At 39.1% G+C, this 24,218-nt stretch overlaps 1 protein-coding gene across 4 annotated transcripts in view; it reads left to right on the top strand.

Moving 5' to 3' along the window:
• The window catches only part of IQCM (IQ motif containing M), a 440,692-nt gene that overhangs the window by 79,201 nt on the left and 337,273 nt on the right, over positions 1-24,218 (top strand). For 3 of the 4 annotated variants that reach the window (XM_084755724.1, XM_084755722.1, XM_084755723.1), the window contains one exon: positions 21,037-21,113. In XM_084755724.1, coding sequence (XP_084611850.1) covers positions 21,077-21,113 — 37 coding nt within the window. In that variant the 5' untranslated portion in view covers positions 21,037-21,076. Of the gene's footprint in view, positions 1-19,805; positions 19,859-21,036; positions 21,114-24,218 lie in introns of those variants that run through there. The other variant, XM_084755725.1, reaches the window with a different exon arrangement.

Below are 24,218 nucleotides of genomic sequence, written 5' to 3'. Positions count from 1 at the left end.
CATTTGGGTAGGTCAGGAAGCAGAGGAGGGAAACAGTAATGGGCACTCAGCTGACTCTCTCCTTCCACTTTTGTAAGTTCCGTCCTCCAAGTCCTGAGATGGTACTTTCAACGTTCAGGGCGGGTCTTGCTTTTGAGTTTATCCTATCTGGCAAAGCCCTCACAGAAACACTCAAAGTTTTGCCTCTTTGGTGTTTTAATCCACTGAGGCAACTTTAGCAGCCTTTCAGGATAGCTTAATTTACAGAAATCTTTGTCTGGAGCCCCAGGCAACTAAGGAAAGCCAAGAACCAGAGCAATAGCCTTCTCTGGGCATGACCATACCACTTGGTTGTCCAATACCAAATGATCAGTGCTGAAAAGACACATTTAAGTAACATTATACAGACCGAGAAGGTTGTATTTATGTGTGTGCGTGTCTGTGCATGTGTGTGCATGTGTGTATGTGTGTGTGTATTAGTAACAGCAATTAATGAAAAAAGAGGTCATGACTTTGAAAGTGAGCAAGGAGGAGTACATGGGAAGGTTTGGAGGAAAGAAAGGGAAAATGTGTTGTAATTATATTAAGCTCGAAAAATTAAATAATTAAAAATCTTTGCTAATACTGTTTTTTATAGTGTGTCTTTGTGTGTCTGTGTATGCATTCCAATAAACTGTGATCAATGCCTTGATACATTTTGTTCCATTACAAAAAAAAAAATAACACAACACAAAACAAAACAAAACAAAAATCTCTGGATGTAGTCTGAAAGTCCTGTTGGGGGAGACACCTTCAAGGAAAACTGTTGGGAAAAGCCTAGACCCAAATTGTTATTTATTTATTTAGTGTTCAGACCCTCATGAACAGTCTTTTGGTATTTACCTATTATTTTTGTGCTGAGAATTTGAACACAGGGCCTGTGTATGCTATGCTTTTCCGAGCTTCCTCTCTAGCTGTGCTGGTTTTGTATTTGGATGGATTTCACAGTGTTTATTACTGTTTGACATATCTCAGAAATATGTCAAATCTAAGTAGATAAGTATATGTATATAAAACATAAACTCAATATATCCAGTTTATTGGTAGCTTTTATATACATCTATTTAGTAAAACTTAAATAAACTAATTAGTGTTTCATGCCTGAAAGTTATCTCTTAATAATTGAAACAAGGAACTGACCCTAATGTGTAGCTGGGTGTAGGATTCTTCTCTGGAGAATGATTGGGTTGGCTTTTTAAATGAGTATCTTGATTTCTGTTAATGAGCTATTTAAATGTATAAAAGAAAAATTAATTCATTCTCACTCTCCTGCTATATTATTTTAATCTTACATAAATAGTTCTTAATAAAAGCATTCTATTCTAAGTTGATTTCATTTCGTGTAATCCTAACTTTTTACTGGAAAGGAAAATACTTGAAGAGTTGGCATATCTAGTTGCCTAGGCTACTGTTTGCATGCCTCTCCCATTAGCACATTTCATGCTTTTTGTCACCTCATTCTCTGTTACTTCTTCTTCCATGTAGGGCTCACAAAGCCTTCATGTTTCCCTTGGGTGTCGAGCCTTCATCACTGCCCAGACTTGCCTGAGTCTATTTGACTTCAACAGTAGTTGCTTATTTCTTCACCATTTCCCTGCTCCCTTCCCTTCTTGTTTCTTTGTTTTGGTCCCCAGAACTTAGAAGATTGTGTTACTATATCTGTTGTCTGCCTCTGCTGTGCCATTTAAAGGAGCTGTTTTCTACTTTGAACAGTTTTGTTTATTAGTTTCTTCTATTTTTTTTTTCAGAATTAATATATTTTGCTTCGCACATATCAGAGTTAATAGAACTGTTTTGTTTTTGTAAATACTCTCAAGGCAGTCACTTTGTTGCTTGATATTACTTTATGTGTATTCTACTGGTATGGTGTCATTGTGCATGATTTTCTAATTCCCAGTTCTAAATATTTAAAAATTCCATTATGATCTACATAAAATTTAAATTTTATTCTTTTTAGAATATTGTACATGAGTATTTACATTATCCCCCTCACCGCCTTTCAAATCCATTACCTACTCTTTAATTATTGTTACATGTGTTAAATATGGTTACATATTGTGTATATATATTTACATCTCTTCTCTCTATATCTCTATATCTCTATCTAAATATATCTTGCTGAATCCATTTGGTGCTGTTTGTATGTATACATGTTTAGGGCTGAGCTTGTGGGTTGGATAAGTTATAAGGGGCTTCATCCCTGGAGAAAACTGGTCCTCCCTCTCTCAGTGACTTTTAATTGTTCATACTCTTCATCTAGGGATAAGGCCTTAGGTATTTCCCCTTCCCCCATATTGGCAGAAAAAGCGGCATTGTCACTGGTCAGGTCTTGCTTAGACTACCATATTGCTAAGATAGCATGAGTGAAGCGTTCATGTCACATATAGAAGACAGGACCTCACAGCAAGCATCCTGCTTCTCTGCTGTCACAGTCTTTCTGCCCCCTCTTCCATAATGTTCCCCGAGCCTTAGGTGTAACGGCTGTGTTGTGGATGGATCAGTTGGGGTTGGACACCCCTCAATCAATTGCTCAGTGTGATTTGACCAGTTATGGATTTCTAATGGTTTCTCTTCACTTAAAAGAGAGGCTCCTTTGATGAGGGATAAGAGCTATAGTTAACTGTGGTTACAAGGACAAGTATTCAGAATGCAGCTAGAAATTACGTTGTTTCAATATCATGGATTAAAGGTGGATATTGACAACAACAGAAGCAACCGGAAGCATAGAAACTCAACAGTTCACTTCTGAATACAAAGTGAGTGAAGATAGAAACAAAGAAATTGAAGACTTTTTAGAGTTGAAAACAAATACACAACATCTAAACTTGGGGAAAGCAATTAAGGTCTCTCTCTAAAAGGCAAATTCATAGCATTAAGTGCCTATGTTTAAAAAAAGGAGAGATTGCATACTTGATAGCACATCTGAACACTCTAGAACAAAAACAATTGTTATTCAAAAGAAATAGACAGCAAGAAATATTCAAATTCAGGGCTGAAATCAATAAAATAGAAGCAAGCAAGCAAGCAAGCAAACAAGAAACACTGCAAAGTTTCAATGAAGCAAAGGGTTGGTTCTTTGAAAACATCTGTAAGATTGGCAAACCTGTATCCACACTAATGAAAAGGCAGCAAGACAATATCCAAATTAGCAACATCAGAAATTAAAAGGGTGACATAACAGTAGACAGGAAATCCAGAGAATTGTAATGGCATACTTTTAAAACATATACTCCACCAAATTGGAAAATATAAAAAAAGGATAATTTTTTTCCATACGTACCATTTACCTAAGTTAAATCAAGATCAGATCAATTTAAACAAACTTATAAATACTACTGAAATAGAAACAGTCATTAAAAGTCTCCCAACTAAACAAAGCTTGAGGCCAGATGGTGGTAGGGTAGAATTCTACCAGACTTTTAGAGATGAGTTAAAGCCAATACTACTCAAATTATATAGAAAAAGAGGGAACATTGCCCAATTTATTTTATGAGGCCACAGTCACCCTGCTACCGAGACCCCATAAAGACCCAACAAAGAGAATTAAAGACCAATTTCCTTTATGAACAAAGACACAAACATTCTCAATAAAGTACTTCCACTTGCAGAAGATGTACTTCTTAAAGTGCAGGTTGCAGTGCTCTGCCTACCAGCTAGCTCCTGCCGTCAGCAACCAGTGATCTTTCTACTGCTGATAGACAGTTCACTTGTCGAGAATGTTCTACTGTGGGGATTGTACTGGCTTTTCTAGGTTGACTTCATTCTCCTATTTGTATAATTTCATGTCCTGATAGCTTTTTTTTTTTTGTAGAATCTAATGAAAACATATTGTTTGTTTCCATGTTAGTAATTAAGAATGAAACTAGTGTAAAGACTAATATGCATGTTTTTGCATGGCAATGAGTTTTCAACTCTTTGAGTAAGTACTGGGTGTGCTTACTGGACTATGTGGTAAGAGTTTGTTTAGTTTTGTGAAAGTCTGCAGAACTGTCTTTCAAAGTGTATGTACCATTTTGCATCCCCACCAGTTACAAAAGGGAATTCCCAAAAGTCCATCTTTGTTTCTCAGTATTAGATGGTACCATGGTTGTAGATTTTGGCTATTCTAATAGATCTGTAGTGGGATTTCACCATTATTTTAATTTACACTTCCATGACGACATTTAAATTGTGAATCATCTTTCCATTTTCATTTATATATCTTCTTCTTTGAAGTTTCTGTTATTGGTTGTTTTTAATTAAAAATTAAATTTATTTTTATTTTATGTGTGTGCATGTATGTGTGTTAGTATTTGGTCTTACATATGCCATGTGTATGCAGTGCCTAAAGAGGTCAGAAGGATGTGTCAGATCCACTGGAACTGGAGTTATAGATGGTTTTGAACTGCCATGTAGGTGCTAGGAATTAATCCTGGCTTTTCTGAGCCATCTTTCTAGCCCTCTTGACCATATTTTTAATTGGCATTTTAAAAAAAAGTAGTAAGTGTTCTTTGAATCTTTTAAATAACAAGCTTTCATCAGAAAGACATTTAAAAAAATTTTTTTCAATCTGTGGCTTGTCTCTTCATTCCCTTGAAAATGTTTTTTACAGAGAAAATTTTAATATTAATGAAGGCCAGTTTCTTAGTTATTCCTTTTCACAGATAATGCTTTTAATATTATCTTGGAAAACAGTCATTATCCAAAAAAAAATGTGACTTGGGTTTTCTCTTATCTAAAGGGAACTTGAGATTTGTGTTCTGTGAATAATGTAAGCACATTTGTTGATAGCTGCTGTATTTTCTACTATAATGCCTTTGTTACTTGGTTGAAGATTAACAGATTATATTCATGAAGGATTATTTGTCTATTGATATATATGCATATATATCAATTAATATATATTCAAGAAAATATAATTTCATCTACATTCTATATCCCTCATGTTTATAAAATTTTATTCTGTTAGATGCATCCTGGGTGGATTGTCTATCTCTTCTCTAATGGAATTCAAGGCATTTATTTATTCATTATTTTTCAAAGACAGTGATTTCCAGCGAGTGTCAAAGTATCAGAGATGCATTAATGAAAAAGGAATCCCTAAATCTAGTGTTTATAGACCTTATAATCTGTGGTGTGAGTATATAAGCTAAGCTAAAGATAGTCACAATGTATCCCCTAATCATCATTAACTCTTTGTCTTGTTTTATTCATTGAACTGCCCTAATAAGGCAGATTCCTCCTCTAAATAATTATTAATTTTCCTTTAATTAAAAAGTTAATTATGTATGTCTCTGTGTGGTTATAAGCACATTAGCTCATGTCTCTGTAGAGGCGAGACAGCATCAATTCCCTGGGCACTGGAGTTAGAGGTGCCTCGGAATGGCTTGAAGTGAGAACAAGGAACAGATCTCTGGTCCTTTGAAAGAGCAGCATAAACTCTTACTGCTGAGTCAACTCTCTAGCTCCCAAGCAATTCTTCCTCAACAACAGCAGCAGCAGCAACAACAACAACAGCAACAACCCGACAGACTTCTTTGTGTCTTCACTATCTTCAATACCCTGAGTCAATGGCACCCTAGCATCACCTGCATCCTTGTAGGTGAAAAAAGACAAGAATATGGAGGCCTGGACGTTTATGAGGACCAGCCAGCATGCGACACTGATTTGACCCATATTTTTGTAGCTAGAACTTGAGCACACTTCAAGAGTTCTAACAAAGGTAGGTTACCATCTGGCCAGAGATGTAGACCAGGCTGTGCTGCAGTTCAGAGAAAAATCTGCAGATCCTTGGGGAGCTTAACAGTGTGGTCCTTCAGAACAGCTGGGACAGTTATCCAGGTCTGCACCACCTTGTGCTGACTTCCAAGGGATGTGGACTGCCTGGGAAACAGAAGGGGTGTGGTTTAGAACAAGGTACTTCCTAGGAGAGCGTATTTCTGGGGCGTGTCTCAGCTGAAGGGTGTGCTCTGCGCATTTCCGGAAGCAGGAGACTCCCGCTCTCTGGGGCTGGCATGATGCTTCTCAGAGTGCAGATGGATTGTAGTTAGGTTTACTCAAAGACAGAGATCCTGAAAAGAAAACAGCAACACAGAAAATGGAGACACGCATATACATGACTTTTTCTTTATTTCCAATGCTTGTTGTGAAACGTGGTGTGGATTTATTTTTTATTCTTATTGCTTGGCATCTGGAGTGTACTTTCAGCCTGATATTCACACCATTTTTTAATACTGACAGGTCAAATATTGCTTTTCTTCTATTTTTCCCTTTCCTAAAACTTCTTTACATACTCCCTGGAATCCTTCAGTCTTTATATCTTTTATTTGTTATTTCATATTTTCTTTTCTCTATGTGCTTCTGGGAAATCCTCGGAGCTAACTTCTACTTTCCAATCTAAGTCCAATCTAGATTTCATTCTGTATCTTGAACTTATAATTTTTCCAAATAATATATTTTTGTTTTCAATAATCTTATTTGTTCTTTCTCATATCTATTTTACTTCTGACTGCTTCATTTCATAGTTTGATGTTCTTTTTAAAAGGAATACTATTTTCTCTGTCTCATGGTAGAGTTTAACTTATTTTTAAATTTCTTTTCATACCCTTTTATTGCTTCCATTTCCTATGGAATGGTAATTGCATTTCTATTGGAATGGTAATTCATTCCAATTGTTGATATTATTGGCTACATTTCACAGTGTTGGCTTTGGACACATGTTTTGTAATTTTCCTGGTTTACCTAGAATAGGAAGCTTTATTGTGTTTTTATATTTTATTTATTTGTGTGCTCACTTTTGATTCATTCTGTGGCTGCCAGGGGCTTCTCCAATTCAGACCTAGGTGTTGCCTTGGTTCTACCTGCCTGCTGCCTCTGCAACTGTTAGGAATGTTGTGTGCTGTGATTCTGAGCCAGGGGCTGGCATGGCTCCTTGCTGTGAACACATGTTTCTTCTCCAAATACAGAGCTCAGGATGAGCCCATGCCCCCAGCAGCAGGTAGATGTTGCATCTTCTACTCCCTATTGGCAGATGGTTTGTAGCAGAGCTAGGTCTTGCTCCTGGCCTTATGTGGGTTTGTGCTGAGTTCTGGGTATCTCAGCAGTGCTGAATGCCCTGACCGCCTCTGCCTGATCCTGGGGATGGGACACTGCACACAGAGCTTCACCCCTGCCGCCATTCATCTTTGTCTCCTGCTTCGGGGTCCTTTTGTGAACTGAAAGAACATCATCTTATTCCATACAGTAAACTTGTCCCCCACTTCTTCTTTCTTTTTTTCTAATCATGTAGCTATGGGATTAAAAATATAATTTGTTATCATGCATCATGCATGCCATGGTCTCTGCATTTCTTTCCTGCCTGGTTATGCTGGTCATTACGGCCCCTCTGCCTCCATCTTTGCTTCTTCATGCTTTCTGCTCTTCCTATACCATCCACACTTTCCCAAGTCTGTTGCTTCAGAAAATAAATATTATTTGTATCTTAAAAATAGCATCTAAAAATTTTCAACTCTTACCTGGAAAGAGACCCAGGATTATGTGTCAGATAAGGAAATGAGTGCTTCCCGAGGCTGGGCCTTGGCACTCTGCTTAATTTTTCATGTAGTCATTTATTTGGCCTGACAGCATCATTTTGGGATGTAAGGCTCATCATCATCATCATCATCATCATCATCATCATCATCATCATCCACCCATATTTTATTTTACAGGGTAAAGAGTTTGGTTACTAGAGTAACTATCCTGAGTTTTATCAGACAGGACTCAGGATTCTGAGTTTTCAAAACAGTGATGACCTAGGACACTTAACACTAGTTGGTTGTGCAAAGCTCAAGAGAAATGACCGGGAATTGAGAAGCTCCTGCCCTAGATCCATCAGCCACTGAGCACTCACATCCTTCTCTTCACCACGAGGCAATATCCAACAAAGTGGGCAAAATGGTCAGCTGAGTCAGGAGGAAGAAGACAGGGCGTGACAGACCTCCTGGAAGGGAATACAATTCCATGAAACATTTTCTTCAGAAATTATTATTTTTCAGGAGCCAGGAGATATGCATTCTGGTTCCAGTTTGTTTAAAAACCCAGTGCTACATGGAAAAAAAATATATATCCATAATACATTCTCACCTATATGAAGGGGCTCAAATAAATACTTCAGATTCATTGCCATCTTAAAATTATGTTACTTGAAACTGTTACTTAAATACAAACTCTCCAGCGCCAATCAGAACTTTTCAAGATTGATGAGTATAGAGGAACTTGAGAGTAGGAGGAAGGGAACAGACCACGATTTGCTTCAATTTCTTGGACTAGATCTTCAGCTTCAGTATTTCATTATTGCTCTTCAAGCAATTTAATGGCTTTGACCTTTAGCTTATTTAATTTCTTGTCATTAATTTTATAGCGTTTTCATTTCTTTCTATTTACGAAACGTCCCAAACATGTCAATAGGGAACTGTCTCATAAAATGAGTGTTTACTCTTTATTATTATTTATAAAATGTTAATGCTTTCTATTTTAGTCATGTGCTATTAACAGCCAAATGCATTTTCATAATAACACTGTTCTAATCTATAAAAACAACACAAAACGAAACATGCACAACCTGTGTCAGTTATCATGTATTGATTTGGAATCATTGTAAGGTATTTTGAAACCATACCTTCATAGATGAGAGATTATTGACTTTTTTTTGTTGTACTTGGGTGCACATATTTCTATTTATACTTTTCTTTCCAAAAATCTTTTTAGTTAATAATTTTTTAATAATGAAAATATAATTATATCACTTCCTCTTCCCTTTCCTTATACCAATCTCTTTCACTCCCCATTTCTTCTTCTCATAGTCATGGCTTTCTTTCTTTTTGTTATTGTTACACACACACACACACACACACACACACACTCATAATCATAAATATATGAATACAACCTGCATGGTCCATATAGTGTTTCTTCCAGTGGATATAAACATGTTTTGTTTTGATCCCAAGTGTGGAATGGGAAACCAACTTGTGAGAGAACAAGTGATGTTTATCCACTTAGAGGTCAAACCACCTCATTTTGGGGGCCTGGCTTTTTGCCAGGTGAAAAACATCCTAGTACAGAGTCTGAGAGGATATATATATATATATATATATATATATATAAAACAAAACAGGAGAGGGGGGCTTTTTGGGACTTGGTATTGTTTGGCTGTTCATCACTGCACTTCAAGAGCTCCAAGAGAGAATGCACCGGCGAAGGCTTCGAGGCTCTCGGTTTCAGCTACTGTTCCAGGTTCCAGCAACAACTTTGGTGGAATTGCTGGTCGGCTGAAATGCTGCCAACTCCTCCAGGGGAATGGCTCCCAGAAACTGAATCCAGCAAGGTCTACTTCTCCTGCTCCCTTAAATCTCCTTTCTCTCCTATCTAGGGTAGGTGGGTTGGAAGGAAGGTACAAGCATTTGAAGAACCCCAAATAAAGTAGATTTGGAAAAGTTGGAGACTATAGTTTCTTGTATATGTATATGATTCCAGGGCTGATCACTTACTTTACAAAACTTTTTACATAAAATATATCATAAGGCACACTTATAATATTTGAAAGTTTTCTTGAAGGAAAGCTTAACTTTTCCTATTATGAGAGTTTGGGGTGAGAAAAATGTAGCAAAATGTGGATCGTCCTGAAGCCAGTTGTTTGTGTGTTCACTGACCATTTTGGACCAAAGTACTTACCTTTGTTTCTCATTTGGATAATTATGGTCTTTGCATCAAGATCACTGTTATTAATCATACTGCAAAGTGTATGGCAGGTTACATGGGGCTTTAGTAGTAGGAAGATTTCTACAGACATAGTAGGAGCTCTTGGAAAATTTAGAAGAATGCAAAACTTTAAGATTTCAGAGTAACTGTGTGTGTGTATATGTGTGTGTATGTATGTATGTGTGTGTATGTGTGAATGTATGTGTGTATGTGTGTGTATGTGTGTGTGTGTGTGTGCAGATGTGCACATGTTGTGGTGTGCATGTAGAGGTCAGAAGACAAGCTCAGGTGTTGGTTCTCACTGTCTATCATGTTCGAGAAAGGGTCTTTATTGCTTCTTCCCTGTGTCCTTTAGGGTAGCGAGCCCGAGTAAGGACTCACATAAAACCCACAAGAGGGACTTGAATTCAGGTCTTTACACCTGCCTGGCAGGTACTGTACTCACTGAGCCACCTCCACAGCAGAATCAGGTCTCTGTGGTGTAATAATACTTGCTTAGCCATGTGCACAATGAACAGAAGATATAAAGAAAAATTCAAAAGCTAGTACCTGTCCCGGGGAGTCTTACAAGCTGGTTTTGACAATTCAGGCTTCTAGCAAAGCTCTGTGCTTAATACTTCTTTTGAAGTAGAATCAGGTGACAATAAATAAAATTATCTGTGACAACTAGAGCTTGGGTTCAGAGCTTTTATGTGCCACTTTGAAAAATGTAATACAGGGTTAATAAGTTCACTTTAATTGATAAATGAAATATTGGAAAAATACATACCATTTGCAAGGGTGTAGCTTAATGACTAATAAATATTTACAAAGGGAACAAATTGTAAACCATGATTCCATGATTGTCAGAAACTGCTAGAACCTGGAAGCTGTTCTATAACCTCACATGAGACAGTAAATTCTCTCCTCGGAGGTTATAACACTTAAATTTTATATCAACTAAAGAATTTATCATATCCTCTTTATGTTGACGTACTTTCTTCAAGATTATATGTGTGAATCAATTATCCTCATATATAACAGTTTAGTGTCATGGCTGCAAATTTTCCACTTTCAGATCATTTATTTTTCTGGTGGTAGATGTTTGTGTTCTTTCTATTATATTGACTTTGCATAGTGCTGCCATGATGGTTCTTACATGTATCTTTTGGTCAATGGTGTTAAGCTTTCTATAAGGAGTCAGAAGGCTGGTCTGCAGGTACAGATTTATCTTTTGAAGGTTTTCCCAGTTAGCTTAACAAAGATAAACAGTTACTATTCCAACAAGTAGTGCACTGATGTTTGAGTTGATCTATGTTTTTGTCAACATTTGGTAATTTTAAAGAGTTGTTTATTTGGGTATGTGGTTGTAGCTTTTAGGCTTATTTTTTCCTAATAGCAATGAGTTCTGAGTATCATTTTACTTACCTCTTTCCTGTTTGGAAATATTCCTTGGAAAATTTTTTTCAGTATTTTCTCTTCTTCTAATTTTATTGATTTGTCACAGCACGTTTATATGTTTGTGTTTCTAGTTTTAGATTATGTGAGACTGAAATGAAACGTTTCAACTCTTCGGAGTAGTTGATCATTTCTCAAGTATGGCTGCATCTGACAGTACATACTTCCTTTGATTCTTTGCAAGTAGTTCTGCTCAGCCACGGGGTGGAGTGAAGGTGGAATCTCACTAGCCCAAGCATAATCTGTCACCGATGATGTTTGGTTCTCAGGGAGCTTCAGTGTGCATGCTTGTTATTGCTAAACCATTGGTGTATAGGTATGTGAGTGCCTGTGTATCTCCAGGGAGCTAGAGATAAATATTGAGTATCTTCCCTTAAATCTCACTCTACCTTACTTTTCTGAGACAGATCTCTCACAGAAATGGAGCTGACATGTTCAGCTAGACTGGCTGGACAGCAAGCTCCAGGGAAACCCCTGTCTCCTCTTCCCTAGCATTATAGACATGTACAGTAGTCGTCTGCCTCCACGTCCAGCCTTTTACACGAAACCTGAGGGTTTGAATCATGTTCTTCATGTTTGGACAGCAAAGATTGTAGTGACTGTGCCATCTCCCAGCTCACCAAATCGTATTTTACATATCACTGTAATAAAATACTGATCATGTAAGATGACAGAAAACCTCCATGGCTTATCAAATATGACTCAGAAAAGTCTTTTTTCCTTTTATTAAAAATAGATTTCCCCCGCACATATTATATCCTGCTTACAGCTTTCCCAGTTCCTCCTCCCCTCTGCTCTGATCCAGAACACACCCTTTCTGTCATTAGAAATCAAACAGGCTTCTAAGGAATAGTAATAAAATAAAATAAGACAAAAACTAACACATTGGAATGGGACAAAATAAATAAACAGAAGGAAACAGCTCTAGAAAAGGCAAAACAAAGAGGTACAGATGGTGTGATCAACTCATTTGCACACTCAGGAATCCCATGAGAACACAAAACTGTAAGGCATAAAATATATTTATTCATTTCCTCTTTAAGGACCTCTGTCATGCTCATAAAACCCATTTTAAGGTTTCTTACTTGTAGCTCAGCTATGTTGCAATACTTGGGACCTACTGTGGTGTGGGCACTGGCTTTAGTGGAAACATAGTATCCTGCCTATTCTTGTGTTTTACTCTGGTGTCTACCCATCTGGGTTTGGGAAGATTGTAATTCTGTGTGCTGATAGCTTGTCTTGTCCTTGTTGGGCAGGGGTTTTGTTCCTTGGATTCTGTTGCCTTTTCTGGTTCTTAGGAAGGTGTTGTGGTTGTGTTGTCCAGTGAGGATGCTTCTGGAATCATGCCAGGTATGGCCAATGGAGGTTCTGGTTAAAATGTGTTTCTAGGTATTGGGATCTGACACTTAGGGATGGGGATGACTAGAAAGGGGAAGTTCAGAGGGGACCCACAGGAGGGAGGAAAGATGTATGTTACATCAGAATCTGCTTCGTTCCCTGGGAATGGAGGCAGGGTATGGAGAAGCCACACCAGGTAGTCTGCTACAGAGCTGGGCCTGAGACTTGGGCGTTGGATTCGGAGGAGAGGAAGGAGAGTGAAGGATGGAAGCTCCCTTTCTGCATTGCTGTCCTACTTGCTTGGGTATCCCAAAGACTGGGACTGGTTCCTAAGGAATGTCTACTGAAATTTTGGGCAGAGATAAAGGGGGATGAATTGTGACTAAGAAGATTGAAGAAGATATGTGCGATCCAGTGGAAATGGAGGAAGGGTGCGGAGGCCAGAGCAGGTGGTTGCTATACAACAGGGGATGGAATGGGGAAGGCTTTGGTATAGTACAGGGGATGACATGGGGGTAGGCCTGGGGGTGGGTGGGACATGGGATTTAGAGGAGAGGAAGAGCTTCTCTGCCTTTTCCAGCAGATTTCCTTCAGTGACTCTAGATCCCTTTCATTTTCATGTAAATTTTAGAAGAATTTCATCCACTCATGCAGGAAATCTTAGCAAGTAATTTCATAACAGTTGTGCTAATTTTAGGAGCGATTGGAAATTTTACTGTAGACGTCACAGTAGACTTCACTTCCTTCCATTCATTTGGATCCTCCTCGCGTCCTTTCATCACCATGTGTGATCAATTCTTTCTATGCTTTGTAATGTCTACATCCATTTATTTATCTTGCTTTTCGAGCGTTGTAAATTGTGTTATATGTTAATATTTGGTACTTCCAGTTTCATCACTATATTATAGAGAGGCATTCATTATCTGTCAGCATGTGATCTTGCTAATTTAGTTTGTACATCTGTAGATTGGGTCTATAACATAGGTCTTCCAACTATGAGAAGTGAGTTTTATGTCTTCCTTGCCCATCTATATATCTTTTGTTTGTTTATACTATCCGAGTGTTCTGGCTAGGACTTTAATTTACCATTTGAGAAGGGTGAAGGAACAGAAATTGTTGACAATTTTTTCCATTGTAGAGAAAAACACTGTATTTAGTATTATTCAAGTCAACTATATATATTTCATACATGCCTTCTATAAAATGAAGTTCTTTATTCCTATTTTTAAAATATTTTTCTTTATTATGAATTTGTGTTGAATTTTGTCATAATTTTAGTGGGTCAGTTGATAAGATAATGCAGTTTTTTTTACTTTAGTTTATACAGTGAATCTAGTTGCTTGATTTTGAATATTAACTCATCACTATCTCTGGGGAAAGTCTCATTCATCATGGTATATAGTCTAAAAATACTATTGCATTTGCTATTATATTAAAAGTTTCTGTGTCTACTCTTGGGGCTATGGTGCTTTTTTGATATTGTAATTTGTCATTATAGTTGACTGTGTTTTCTGGTTTGGTAAAACAAACTTGTATTTGTTCTTCTGTATTCTGGAACAGACACACTCATGGTAACTCTTCTTTAAATATTTGTTAGTATTTTTCAATGAAACTAACAAGTGTGGTGATTTGTTTTTCCTGATAGTTATACAGTTGGGATAAGAGGGTGAATGGGGAGGAAGGATGGGGGAGAAGGTCTTCATGATTGGTTTTAGATGGGGTCAAAAGGGAGGTGAAGGCTGCATCACACGGTCGGCTACAAATTTGTTGGTGAAAATCAGGACTTGGATTTAGAGGAGAGTGTGGAGAAATAAAGATCTGTAGTAGGGTCCCTGCTTTCCTGCCTGGAGTGACCTATTGGATGCCCAGGGAATGTCTGCTGGTTTTGAGGGTTGGGATAATAGAATGAGTGGGGGATTGACATTTGGAGAGGGAAATCTGTGTGATTCACTGGGGAGGGAGCAGGGGTAGGAGCAGAGGCTGAGGCAGGTGGTCTGTTGCCCAGCTGTGGATGAGACATTGAGGGGAGAGGAGTTGGGGAGGGGGTCGCGATTGGGGGTGGGTGAGGATCTGAGTTAGCTTACCTGCTTCCTCTGGCCAGAGTCCAGTCTCCTTTTAACCATTATAATAAGGCAGAGGCTGAAAAAGGATTATAATTTAGTTGAGCAGAATGCTTCAAAATATAATGTGAGAGGATTATAAATTCTTGGTTTAACGTCTCCTTTTTTAAATGATTTCAGAATTAAATAAAAACAAAAATAATAACAAATAATTTTCTTTTGTGGCTTAAAGATTTAAGTATTTTGTTTAAGAATGGAAATATTTGAAACATCTTAATGTGTTGTTACTTGGCCATCATCAAGTTGACTGTAACCACCATCCTATGAAACAGTTTAAGCTGGAGGTCTCTAGCCCTGGAGAGTGGTGGTTAAGGAGGCGTGCCCTTGGGAAGCTCTGAGTGGTGGTTAAGGTGGCTCGCCCTGGGGAGGCTCTGAGCTCCTCTCACAACACAACAGCCAGGTGATCAACTGTTGTCTCCGTTGCCTTCTATGATTTAATTCAAATATAGATGAAGTGTCCCTGTTTGTGAAATATCGAGTGGTTTGACAAAGATCATGTACTTTGGCATTGGAAGGATTGGGACTGAATTTGAGTTTGCAGGGACCACAGAGCTCTGGGATTTTGATGATTTGTGTTGGGGTATGAGTAACCCAATGACTCAAATGTTTTTCCTTCCTATCTCTTGGTTCTGGACAACCTATTAACCTGAGTTAGTGAATCAGAGAGCAATGTGTTTGCCATGCAGTACATCAGCCCTCCTGGGCTCCTGTCTTGCCTGACATTTAGGGTCATACATTTATGTAATATGTTTGCTCTATGTCACTTATGATTCTCGGATTAATTGGATTCATAATATTTTATCTTTCTGTCCTCTAGCATACTTTTGTCTATTTTATGTGCTTACTATTTGCCAGTAATAGTGGTCCCAGCTGGAAGCTGTTTAGTTTCCCTTACTTGTGTTTTCTTTTCTTAGGCCTGCAGTTTGTCACTATCAGATAGGATAGTCAGTTTAGATGAACCAGAGGCTTGACAATGATGTCTGGAAACAAATGTGGAAAATGAGCAATCTCACATTCTTTCTGGAATTAGTTAATTGTTCTATATGAATATGAAAATACTTGACAAAAGCAATTTAGGGATTATATTTGCTTGTAGTCTAAGGAAATAGCATAGACGGCGTATTGGTGAGAATGACTCCAGCGGAGATGGCTGGTCACACCATATCTACAGTCAGCACGCACACAGCTGGTGACCGAGTCTCCCTTTCTTTTCTTTTGTATTCTGTCTGCTACCACAGTCCCTGGCATGGTGTCACTGACATTCGTGATGGCTCTTGAGACTCAAAATTCTCCGGTAACTTCCTCAAAAACTTGCTTCCAGGTGTGTCTTCTGAGTGGTTGCAATCTAGTTCAGTGGACAGTAAGGACAGACCGACACACCTGATAATCTGAGGAAAGTGTAGGAAAGAATGACCAGAACAGACCATGAGAGATTCCTCAGAAGCTATGGCATGAGAAGCAGTGGGCAGGGCTGTGGAGAGTCACCTGACGCAGGAGGTCTGGCCTGCACTACTTCCTTTATGTTATGCTCTGGAGCTTCTGAGAACACAGGAAGTGTACAAAGGAAAGATGGACCGACTTGACCACATAGTTAATTTCTGGCATTTGGAACCAACTTTTATTTTTGATACCAAAATACATAAGAGCAATGCACTAATATAGTTTTAGAATCTGAAGGGCATTTAAAAGAATTCCATCCTAACAATTTTCTCATTTAGATGAGGGAAAGGAAGCTAAAACAAGTCAAGCCTACCCACTCTAGAGTTGTGGAGTCTTAGGATTGTAGCGCGAAGCTTCTCATTCACGTCTGCTTAGCCTTATAGAAGACAAAGAGCCCACACAAAGGCCATGTCTTCAAATGCAATCAGAGTCTGTGGAAAGGAAGTGGTCTGGTCCACCATTTAGAAGATGAGAGCTGCTGTGTGAAGGTCATCTGGGACATGCTACGGGCAGCTGAGTTAGGAAGCAGCTGCATTGGTGGAGGGAGGAAGTGGCTATGCCTGAGGCAGCGGGAAGACAGTGAGATGCAGCCGTATTTTGAGAATAACGATACACCCAGCTCGATGGATTGAATTTAGCAAATAAAAACATAAGATGACTCGAGGCCTAGAGCTTCAGGAACAGGTAGATATGGGTAAAGTTTCTGAGGACAAAGTGTAGATGTGAAAATAGGGCTGAAGGTTTAGAGGCTTGGAATGGAGGGTCACGGGGGAGAAAGTTAGGGTTTGAAATGAATATTTCTCCCATTTGTTCTTGTATTATATACTGAACCACTCTCTCCGGGTCCCTAAAGCATGACCCACATCCTTGCATCCTGCTGTGTTCTGCACATCAGTTCTTGGTCCCAAATACTCCCTTATAAAGGACACTATATTAGTCATCTTTCTATTGCTGTGCAAGATTCTCAAGATACTTATAGTCAATTTGTAAAGAAGAAAATTTTACTTTAGCTCATGGCTTCAGAGTTTCTTTCCATAGTTGCTTGACTCCATATTTTTCAGTGTATGGTGACATTGTACCTTAAATTAAGAATATATGATAAAGGAAGTTTGCTTCCTTCATGGAAAAAGGAAGGAGGGTGGCTAGTGTCCTAGTATTCTCTTCAAAGGTATGCCTCAGTGCCCAGATATCCTCCCACTAGGAAATCCCACCAACTCTTTGTACTTTTATAGGTGATAGACCAAGCTTTTAATGTATAGGCCTTTGAGAAACATTTAAGATCCTATATAGTAGGTTCCATGGCTAACTCATACCAGTCATCTACTTTTGTAGCTATAAAGTAGGAAATAAATTCTGTTTGCCTTTTATCCTACAAGAATAACATCACAAATCCTAAGCATTCTTGTCACCCAGTTTGGAGAGCCTTACATCACATCCACTTGGAGAGAAAGGGCAAAGGAATGTGTTCACAGGATGCATTGAGGTAAGCGTGAGAGTGAGGGGGCTCCCTGCCAGGCATGCTGTTACACAAGTTCTCAATCCACATCCATTTCTTATTACTTCTGCGTGCTGGACCCTGCTCTGAGTGCTGGCAGTATTGCAGGAAGAAAAGAAGGTTCTTGAATTTCTAAAAGCTACATTCTAGAACACTGGTTATTTAAATACCATGTTAAGGCAAAATAAAACAAAACAAAAGCCAATAGTTCTGTGCTTATTTCAGCAGCAGAAAACCAGGTCCTTCACTCCAATTGAGCACACAGTTCACTGCCCGCTACCCCACGTGCATTCTTTATTGTTTTGTTTTGTTTTTTGTTTTTTTGAGACAAGGTGGTTTCTCTGTGTAGCTGTACTGAACTCACTTTGTAGACCAGGTTGGCCTCGAACTCACAGCGATCCACCTGCCTCTGCCTTCCTAGTGCTGGGCTTAAAGGCGTGCGCCACCACCACCACATTCTTAACTTGTATTTGCTGTGCTGTGTCTTTCACCCAGACACATTCTCTGACTCACTTAGCCTTCATAGTCTTCTCTCTCAGGACTACAATTCAGAGCAGGGTTGTGCTAGCTTGCACCTTGTTTTGATTGGCTGGTACCCGTCATGATCTCGCTATTATTATCAGCCGACCCTTCCCGGTCAGGTCGCTCTCTAACCTTCTATCTCAATGTCAGTCCTTGAAGTTGCCATCTTAATTTAAAACTAGTCACACTCGCAGGTTTATAACATTGCTTCCACAAAGGTATAGGCTTCCCTGAAACACCTGGTAAATACTTCTGTGATCTTTAATTTCTATTTACCTTTTCTTCCAAAATTGATGATGGCAAATCTTTTGCACAGGAAGGTACTAGACACATTCCTGGAGGACACCTGGATTCTCATAACTGTCTGTAATATACGTTAAGTGGACAGGAACCCTGTTTCCTAACACTTTGTGTCATTGTGTGAATCTCTCAGCAGTTCCGCCATCTGCAGCTGCCTTCTACCCATCTCCTGGCTCAGTTTTTCCCATATTCTTTGGTTTTGTGGGGCATTGCCATGAAAGCGCCCCATGGGATGCTTAGTGAGTTTTTGTATTAAAAGGACAGTGGCAGATCTTTCTTGCCAGCCAATTTAATATGGGATGACACTCCTAGCACACTGAATTAAGGTGAAGCAGCAAGGAGCTTCAGAGACGTCCAATTCTATAGGGATAAAAACAAGAAAATGATGGAGCACAAATCAATTTAATTTTTCTCTTATATTGAAATATGTGAAGATAATAATTAGTCAAATCAGAAGACGAGGCTGGCTCTTACCAGCTGAGGGAGGGGCTGTGTTGCATTTACTAAGGATTACTCACAGGACTAAGCAGACCTGGATACACTTGCAATGGTTTCTTCCCCTGGGTGGAAGCCAAGGAAAGCTTTTATATCCCTTTGTCTCAGCGCTTGTGACTATTATAGTTATGACATTCATAGGGCAAAGTTTACACTTATTCCAATAATCCCCAAAGTGTTTAATAGGTTTTGAACACTTCTTCACAGCTTGTTGGTTGAGTCAGCCAACTGAACAATTATACTTAAAGTCTAGAACAAGAGGCTCTGTGGGGCCCTGCAAAGCATTCTTGTTTATAACCTTGCAGCCACTGAGTGCACAGTCGTCTGCATCAATGGAAGTGATTCTGTAGTTGTACAGTGTAAAAGTAATTTTATTCTCATCTCAATTGTTATCTGTGAGGCTTATTGCCTCCTGTTGACCTAGGCCTAGTCCTGGAAGCTTCTAGCCTCTGAACAATCTAACCTAGGTCTAGAGTCTTTTCAGCCTTAAAGACTTATTACTTAATTAGCTCACCTTACTTGTTCTTTCTGAGCTCTGGGCTGGCTGGTTCAACTTAGCTCTTCTGGCTCAAACTCTTCTCCCAGCTGTCTTATTTATCCTGGCTTCTCTCTTGGCCCAGAATTGCTCTGCTTGACCTCAAACTAACCTGGCAATCTGCTCTAATCATCTGGCTTCTTCTCATTTTTTTTTTTTTTTTTTGCCTGTTCCATCTTCACCTGAATTCTCTCTCTGCAACCCATCTTTTTATTATGGTCCTGGTAAAACTGGCCTCTTTAGTAATCTCTCTTTCCTCTCTTTTCTCATCAGAGTTGAGCATATCCTATCCTGTCAAGGCCTCTCTGATGCATTGCCTTTTCTGCCACTCAATTAGACATCATTTTCAAAGATGAGTGCTTCGTCCTGTTCCAGACTGATATGTCCTTTAAAGCTTCCCAGGTGATCTCACTAGTCATCCAGAGTTGAGGACAAGCAGTACGTGACTTTCAGTATTTTTAGTATAGTTTTACTGTCAAGGTTCATGCAGTGTGGTTGGTGTCATAGGGCTTTTGGGAATACCATTCCTGGTTTTAGCTCCTTACACAAATAGCATAGACAGCATAACCATGATACTTAATGTGGAGATAAGTGACTGAGACTAGACAACTCATGAAGGAGATGGGAAGAAAGCAGGCATTGTAAGGTGAAGATTAATATAAACTAAGCTCAGAGCTGGGATGTGTGTGGCATATGCCAGCTATGAATTGAGTATTAATAAGAAAGTAATGAAATTCAGTGAGCTCTCATATGGTCTTGGGCTCAAATATTTGACTTGAGTTCTTTTATGCCACAAAATAGTTATTTACGGGGACAGTTTATTTCATTTCTTTGAATTTTTATTTTCAGGCCTATGAAATGTGGGGCAGTAGTTGAAGCAGGCTTTTTAGTTTTCTTGCTATAAATGAAATGTTTGAGACCCAAGTGATAAAGTGGTTCATTTAGCTCACAGTTTCAGAGCTGCAAGACGATGATGCTAGCTTTGTCCTGACTTCGGTGGGAATGCTCTGGGCTGAATTCCTCGTGGTGGGTGTGCAGGAGGAAGGGAGGGGTCACACCTCAGAAACAGGAAGCCAGCAGGTGGGTGTGCAGGAGGAAGGGAGGGATCACACCTCAGAAACAGGAAGCCAGCAGGTGGGTGTGCAGGAGGAAGGGAGGGGTCACACCTCAGAAACAGGAAGCCAGCAGGTGGGTGTGCAGGAGGAAGGGAGGGGTCACACCTCAGAAACAGGAAACCAGCCGGACTAGTAGTGCCTCACCCTATCCCGACTGCATACTCCATTTGGCACAAAGACATCTTACGAGTTCCTCTTTGTCTTTCCCATTATCACTGCCACACTAAGGGCCATGCTTCCAATGTGTGAAACTTTGGAAATAAATACCCTTGTCCAAATCCTTGTGCAAGCTGTTTGGAACCAGTCAGGTAATAATACATATTCAAACCCTCCATATACTAGATCCTTACCCATCAAAGAGGAGAGCATCATTCAACGTCTTAGATCAGAAGCATGGCATATAAAAGTGTTAGTTTTTCATCTTGTTTATTTGTTTGCTTGTATGTAATAGAAATGGCTAAAAAATCAATAACCATCACGCCTTTATCACTCATGTAACAGTGGAATTCATCATTCAAAAGGAGCATCACATCTGCCCATCATGGCAGCTGCAGAAGCTATTCCTAAAAACGTAGAAGGTGAGTACCCATGCCTACCAATTAATGTGCAGTACAATGTACTCTAAGTGTTTTTGAAGAATATTATCTTATAATTTAATAGCTCCCAGAACAAGCAATGTGCTATGCATGGCTTACAGCAACGTGTGCATGTAACACAGAAAGGCTTGCCATGTTCTTCTCTAGTCCTCTGTGGCTATCACAGCTTGAACCATGGCTGGTGACACTAAGAACGCCCACGACTGGCCACTGTTCATTCTTGTCTGTTTAGAATGGGTCCTTTTCTACATGTGCCTTTATATTGAAATATTTTGGTTTTACATGTTAAATATATGTATTTTAGCCAAAGATTATTTACTTTAAAAGAAAATTTAGTCGGAGATTAAATATGCAAAACAGTTTGAGTGAAGTGGGGGGGGCTCCCACAGCTCATAAAATTAATGAAGTACAGATTTAACACCACTGCTTGAGTTTGGATCCGACTCACTGTGTTAATTCTCTGGAGACATTTCTGTTTTAAACCTTTTCTCCAGTAATGCAATATAAGACTTTATGTTTTTAAAGAAAAATTCATACATTGGGGGAGTCAATTAGTGGTAGTTCATGCTATTTTCTACTTTAGCATATTTTCTACTAAGTGTCATGGAAATTGTTTATAAATTCTTTATCACCCCAAGCACTATAGTACCTAGAAAACAGGTGCAATTAGTAACCCATTCGATCACATTTAACACTGAAAAGGGTATAGTGCTTAGTGAATCCCTAGCGAGTGTATGCAGAATCAAGTTCTATTGTGCCCAGGGCTTAATATATGTTTGTTTGTCACTTTTTTAAACAGGGTCTTGCATTGTATCCCAAGCTGGCTTCAAAATTTTTGCCTCATCCTCCCAAGTGCTGGGATTACAGGCATGTGCCAACATGCTTAGCTGAGGGTACCTTTTCAAAATCCTGTGAAATCAGACACACAAACCAGCTGGTATTTACTCAGACTACACATACGAGATGGTCTCACCCACAGAACATAAATCTTTCATTATCTTCTTAGTGAAAATTTGCAAAGCCTTTCTGGAAAGTGAGGTCTAACTGGGAAGGACTGAAGCCTTTTGAGTGCAGCAAGTTACATATTATGTTTTTTGAAAATACATGTTTGCACGGCCCTGGGAGTTTTTGGATGCACGAAAGGCTTGCTCAGTGATTATATGGAGCGATGGCTCATTCCTTGTCATAGTTTCCATGAACAGATTTTCTGTTTGTATCTCAGCTCCGAAGCTTGCTGCAGTAACCATATAGACCCAGTAGCGCAGTAAGAGAAACATCACACTTCTAGCACTCAACCCCGTCTCTATAGAGAACGAGATGTTCAAAAGATTAATGTATGAAACTGTTTTATGTGCCTGCAAAAGCTTGGGATCAGAGGTGTACACATACTTTTTTCCTTTAGAAATATTTTTTGCACTCATGTTTCAGGTCAGTTTATTGTGACCATTCCAATACCTAAACTTAATTTTGTTGTAAAATATTGTTATTGCTTTTAATAACCTGTGTTTTTAGTAACAGAGAATCTCAAACATGACATTTGTTGTCTGTAGACATAATAACTCATTAACTTTAGATAAATATAATTAGTCTGATTTAAACTAAATTAGAGGGTTGACAGTCTTTTTGCTATTGAAAAAACAGGAATCGATTGATGAAATTACCTTTTCAAACATTGATAGGAAACATTTTAGTACAATGACAACAATACAACAATAACAGGTCAATGGGGAAACTTACATATCAGGTGTTGTAGCTGAATGGGCTGTGGTAAGATCTAAATCAACTCTCCTAACAGCTTTCTGGGACATATTATCCTTATTTTACCAACAGGAAAATTAAAACTTAAGATAGTAAAATTAAGTTCATGAATACATTTCAATTAAAACTTAACAGGAGTGGGGTGTCTTCAAAGTTATTCTGTACGTGGTGGGTCTGTGTTTACATATGTGATTAAGTATAAATGTCTTAAGGTAGAAGGAATAGCAGCAACAACATTGTAATTTCAGTTATTATGTGCACTTAGATGTACAAATGATTCACATTGATATACTCGTCCTTGTGTAGCGAGGAAGTTGGCCCCTCAAACATCAACTGGATAGATATCAGAGTTGTTTCGTTGCTCAAATTTTTAGACTCACTTGTTGAACATAGACCTACGCTTGAACTAGATAAGAATAAAGAAACAACGCTAGTGTGACCTTTCCCATTGTCTTGAGACCTGAATCATCTTAACGCTGCCTTCAGAATTGAACTCTTCTTCAAACTGATTCAAGTTAGCGAAGAAATCAGCGTAGCTGGCGCGGCAGCTTTGACAACAAAGGCCAGCTTGAATCAGCACTTGCCGATGACCACAGGATCCCTATGAAATTATTACATCTTGGCCATGGCTGTCGGTTCTGCTGCTTTATGATCAAATATAGGCCTGGTTCCACTGAGCTATGTCAAGGCCCAACCACAGCGGGATGCAGTGGCGAAACTTCAGAGTTCAAATCTGCTTGTTGGTCCCAAGAAGGCCTTTAGGGGACCAGAGTGCATGCAGGCTTCTCCACAGTTCAAAGGAGATAGCAGGCACTGCAGATCATGTAACGATCAGGGACAGAGGTCCACAAGGATCCCGGCTAGGAAAAAAAATGGTATCTTGGGAATTTGTCGCCTCTGTCAAAAGCTAACTTTTAGTTACAAAGGGAAAAACTGAAATGCTAGCACATCAAACGACAACCAAGGTGAAGGCTGACAGGCCTAGAGTGGAAGTGTCAATAAAATGTGTTCTAGAAGGGTGAGCAGCGTCAGCGGGAGTCTGCAGTCCTCATAGGGACTGTGTGACGTCAAGGAGAGTGGCAGATATATAGAAAAGAGCAGCAAGTGACACAGGAGGATGGAACCTGTGCGGCCCTCAGCAGAGCCCCCAGCCCCCGGTAGCTCAGCGTCTCCTGTGACTGACCACTGGAGTATCTCTAAAGTGTTGGCTGAACGGACACTTGATAGTTTATACAAGGCCACATTTTCAGCAAAAAGAGTGACTTAATTATTTTGTTTGTCATGCTACAGGCAGGTGACGGTTTTTAGTATGGGAAATTGTGAAGGTAT

The sequence above is a fragment of the Acomys minous genome (assembly GCF_964271855.1).
Source record: "Acomys minous genome assembly, chromosome: 14".
Classification (NCBI taxonomy): domain Eukaryota; kingdom Metazoa; phylum Chordata; class Mammalia; order Rodentia; family Muridae; genus Acomys; species Acomys minous.
This window is presented reverse-complemented; position numbering and strand designations above follow the sequence as displayed.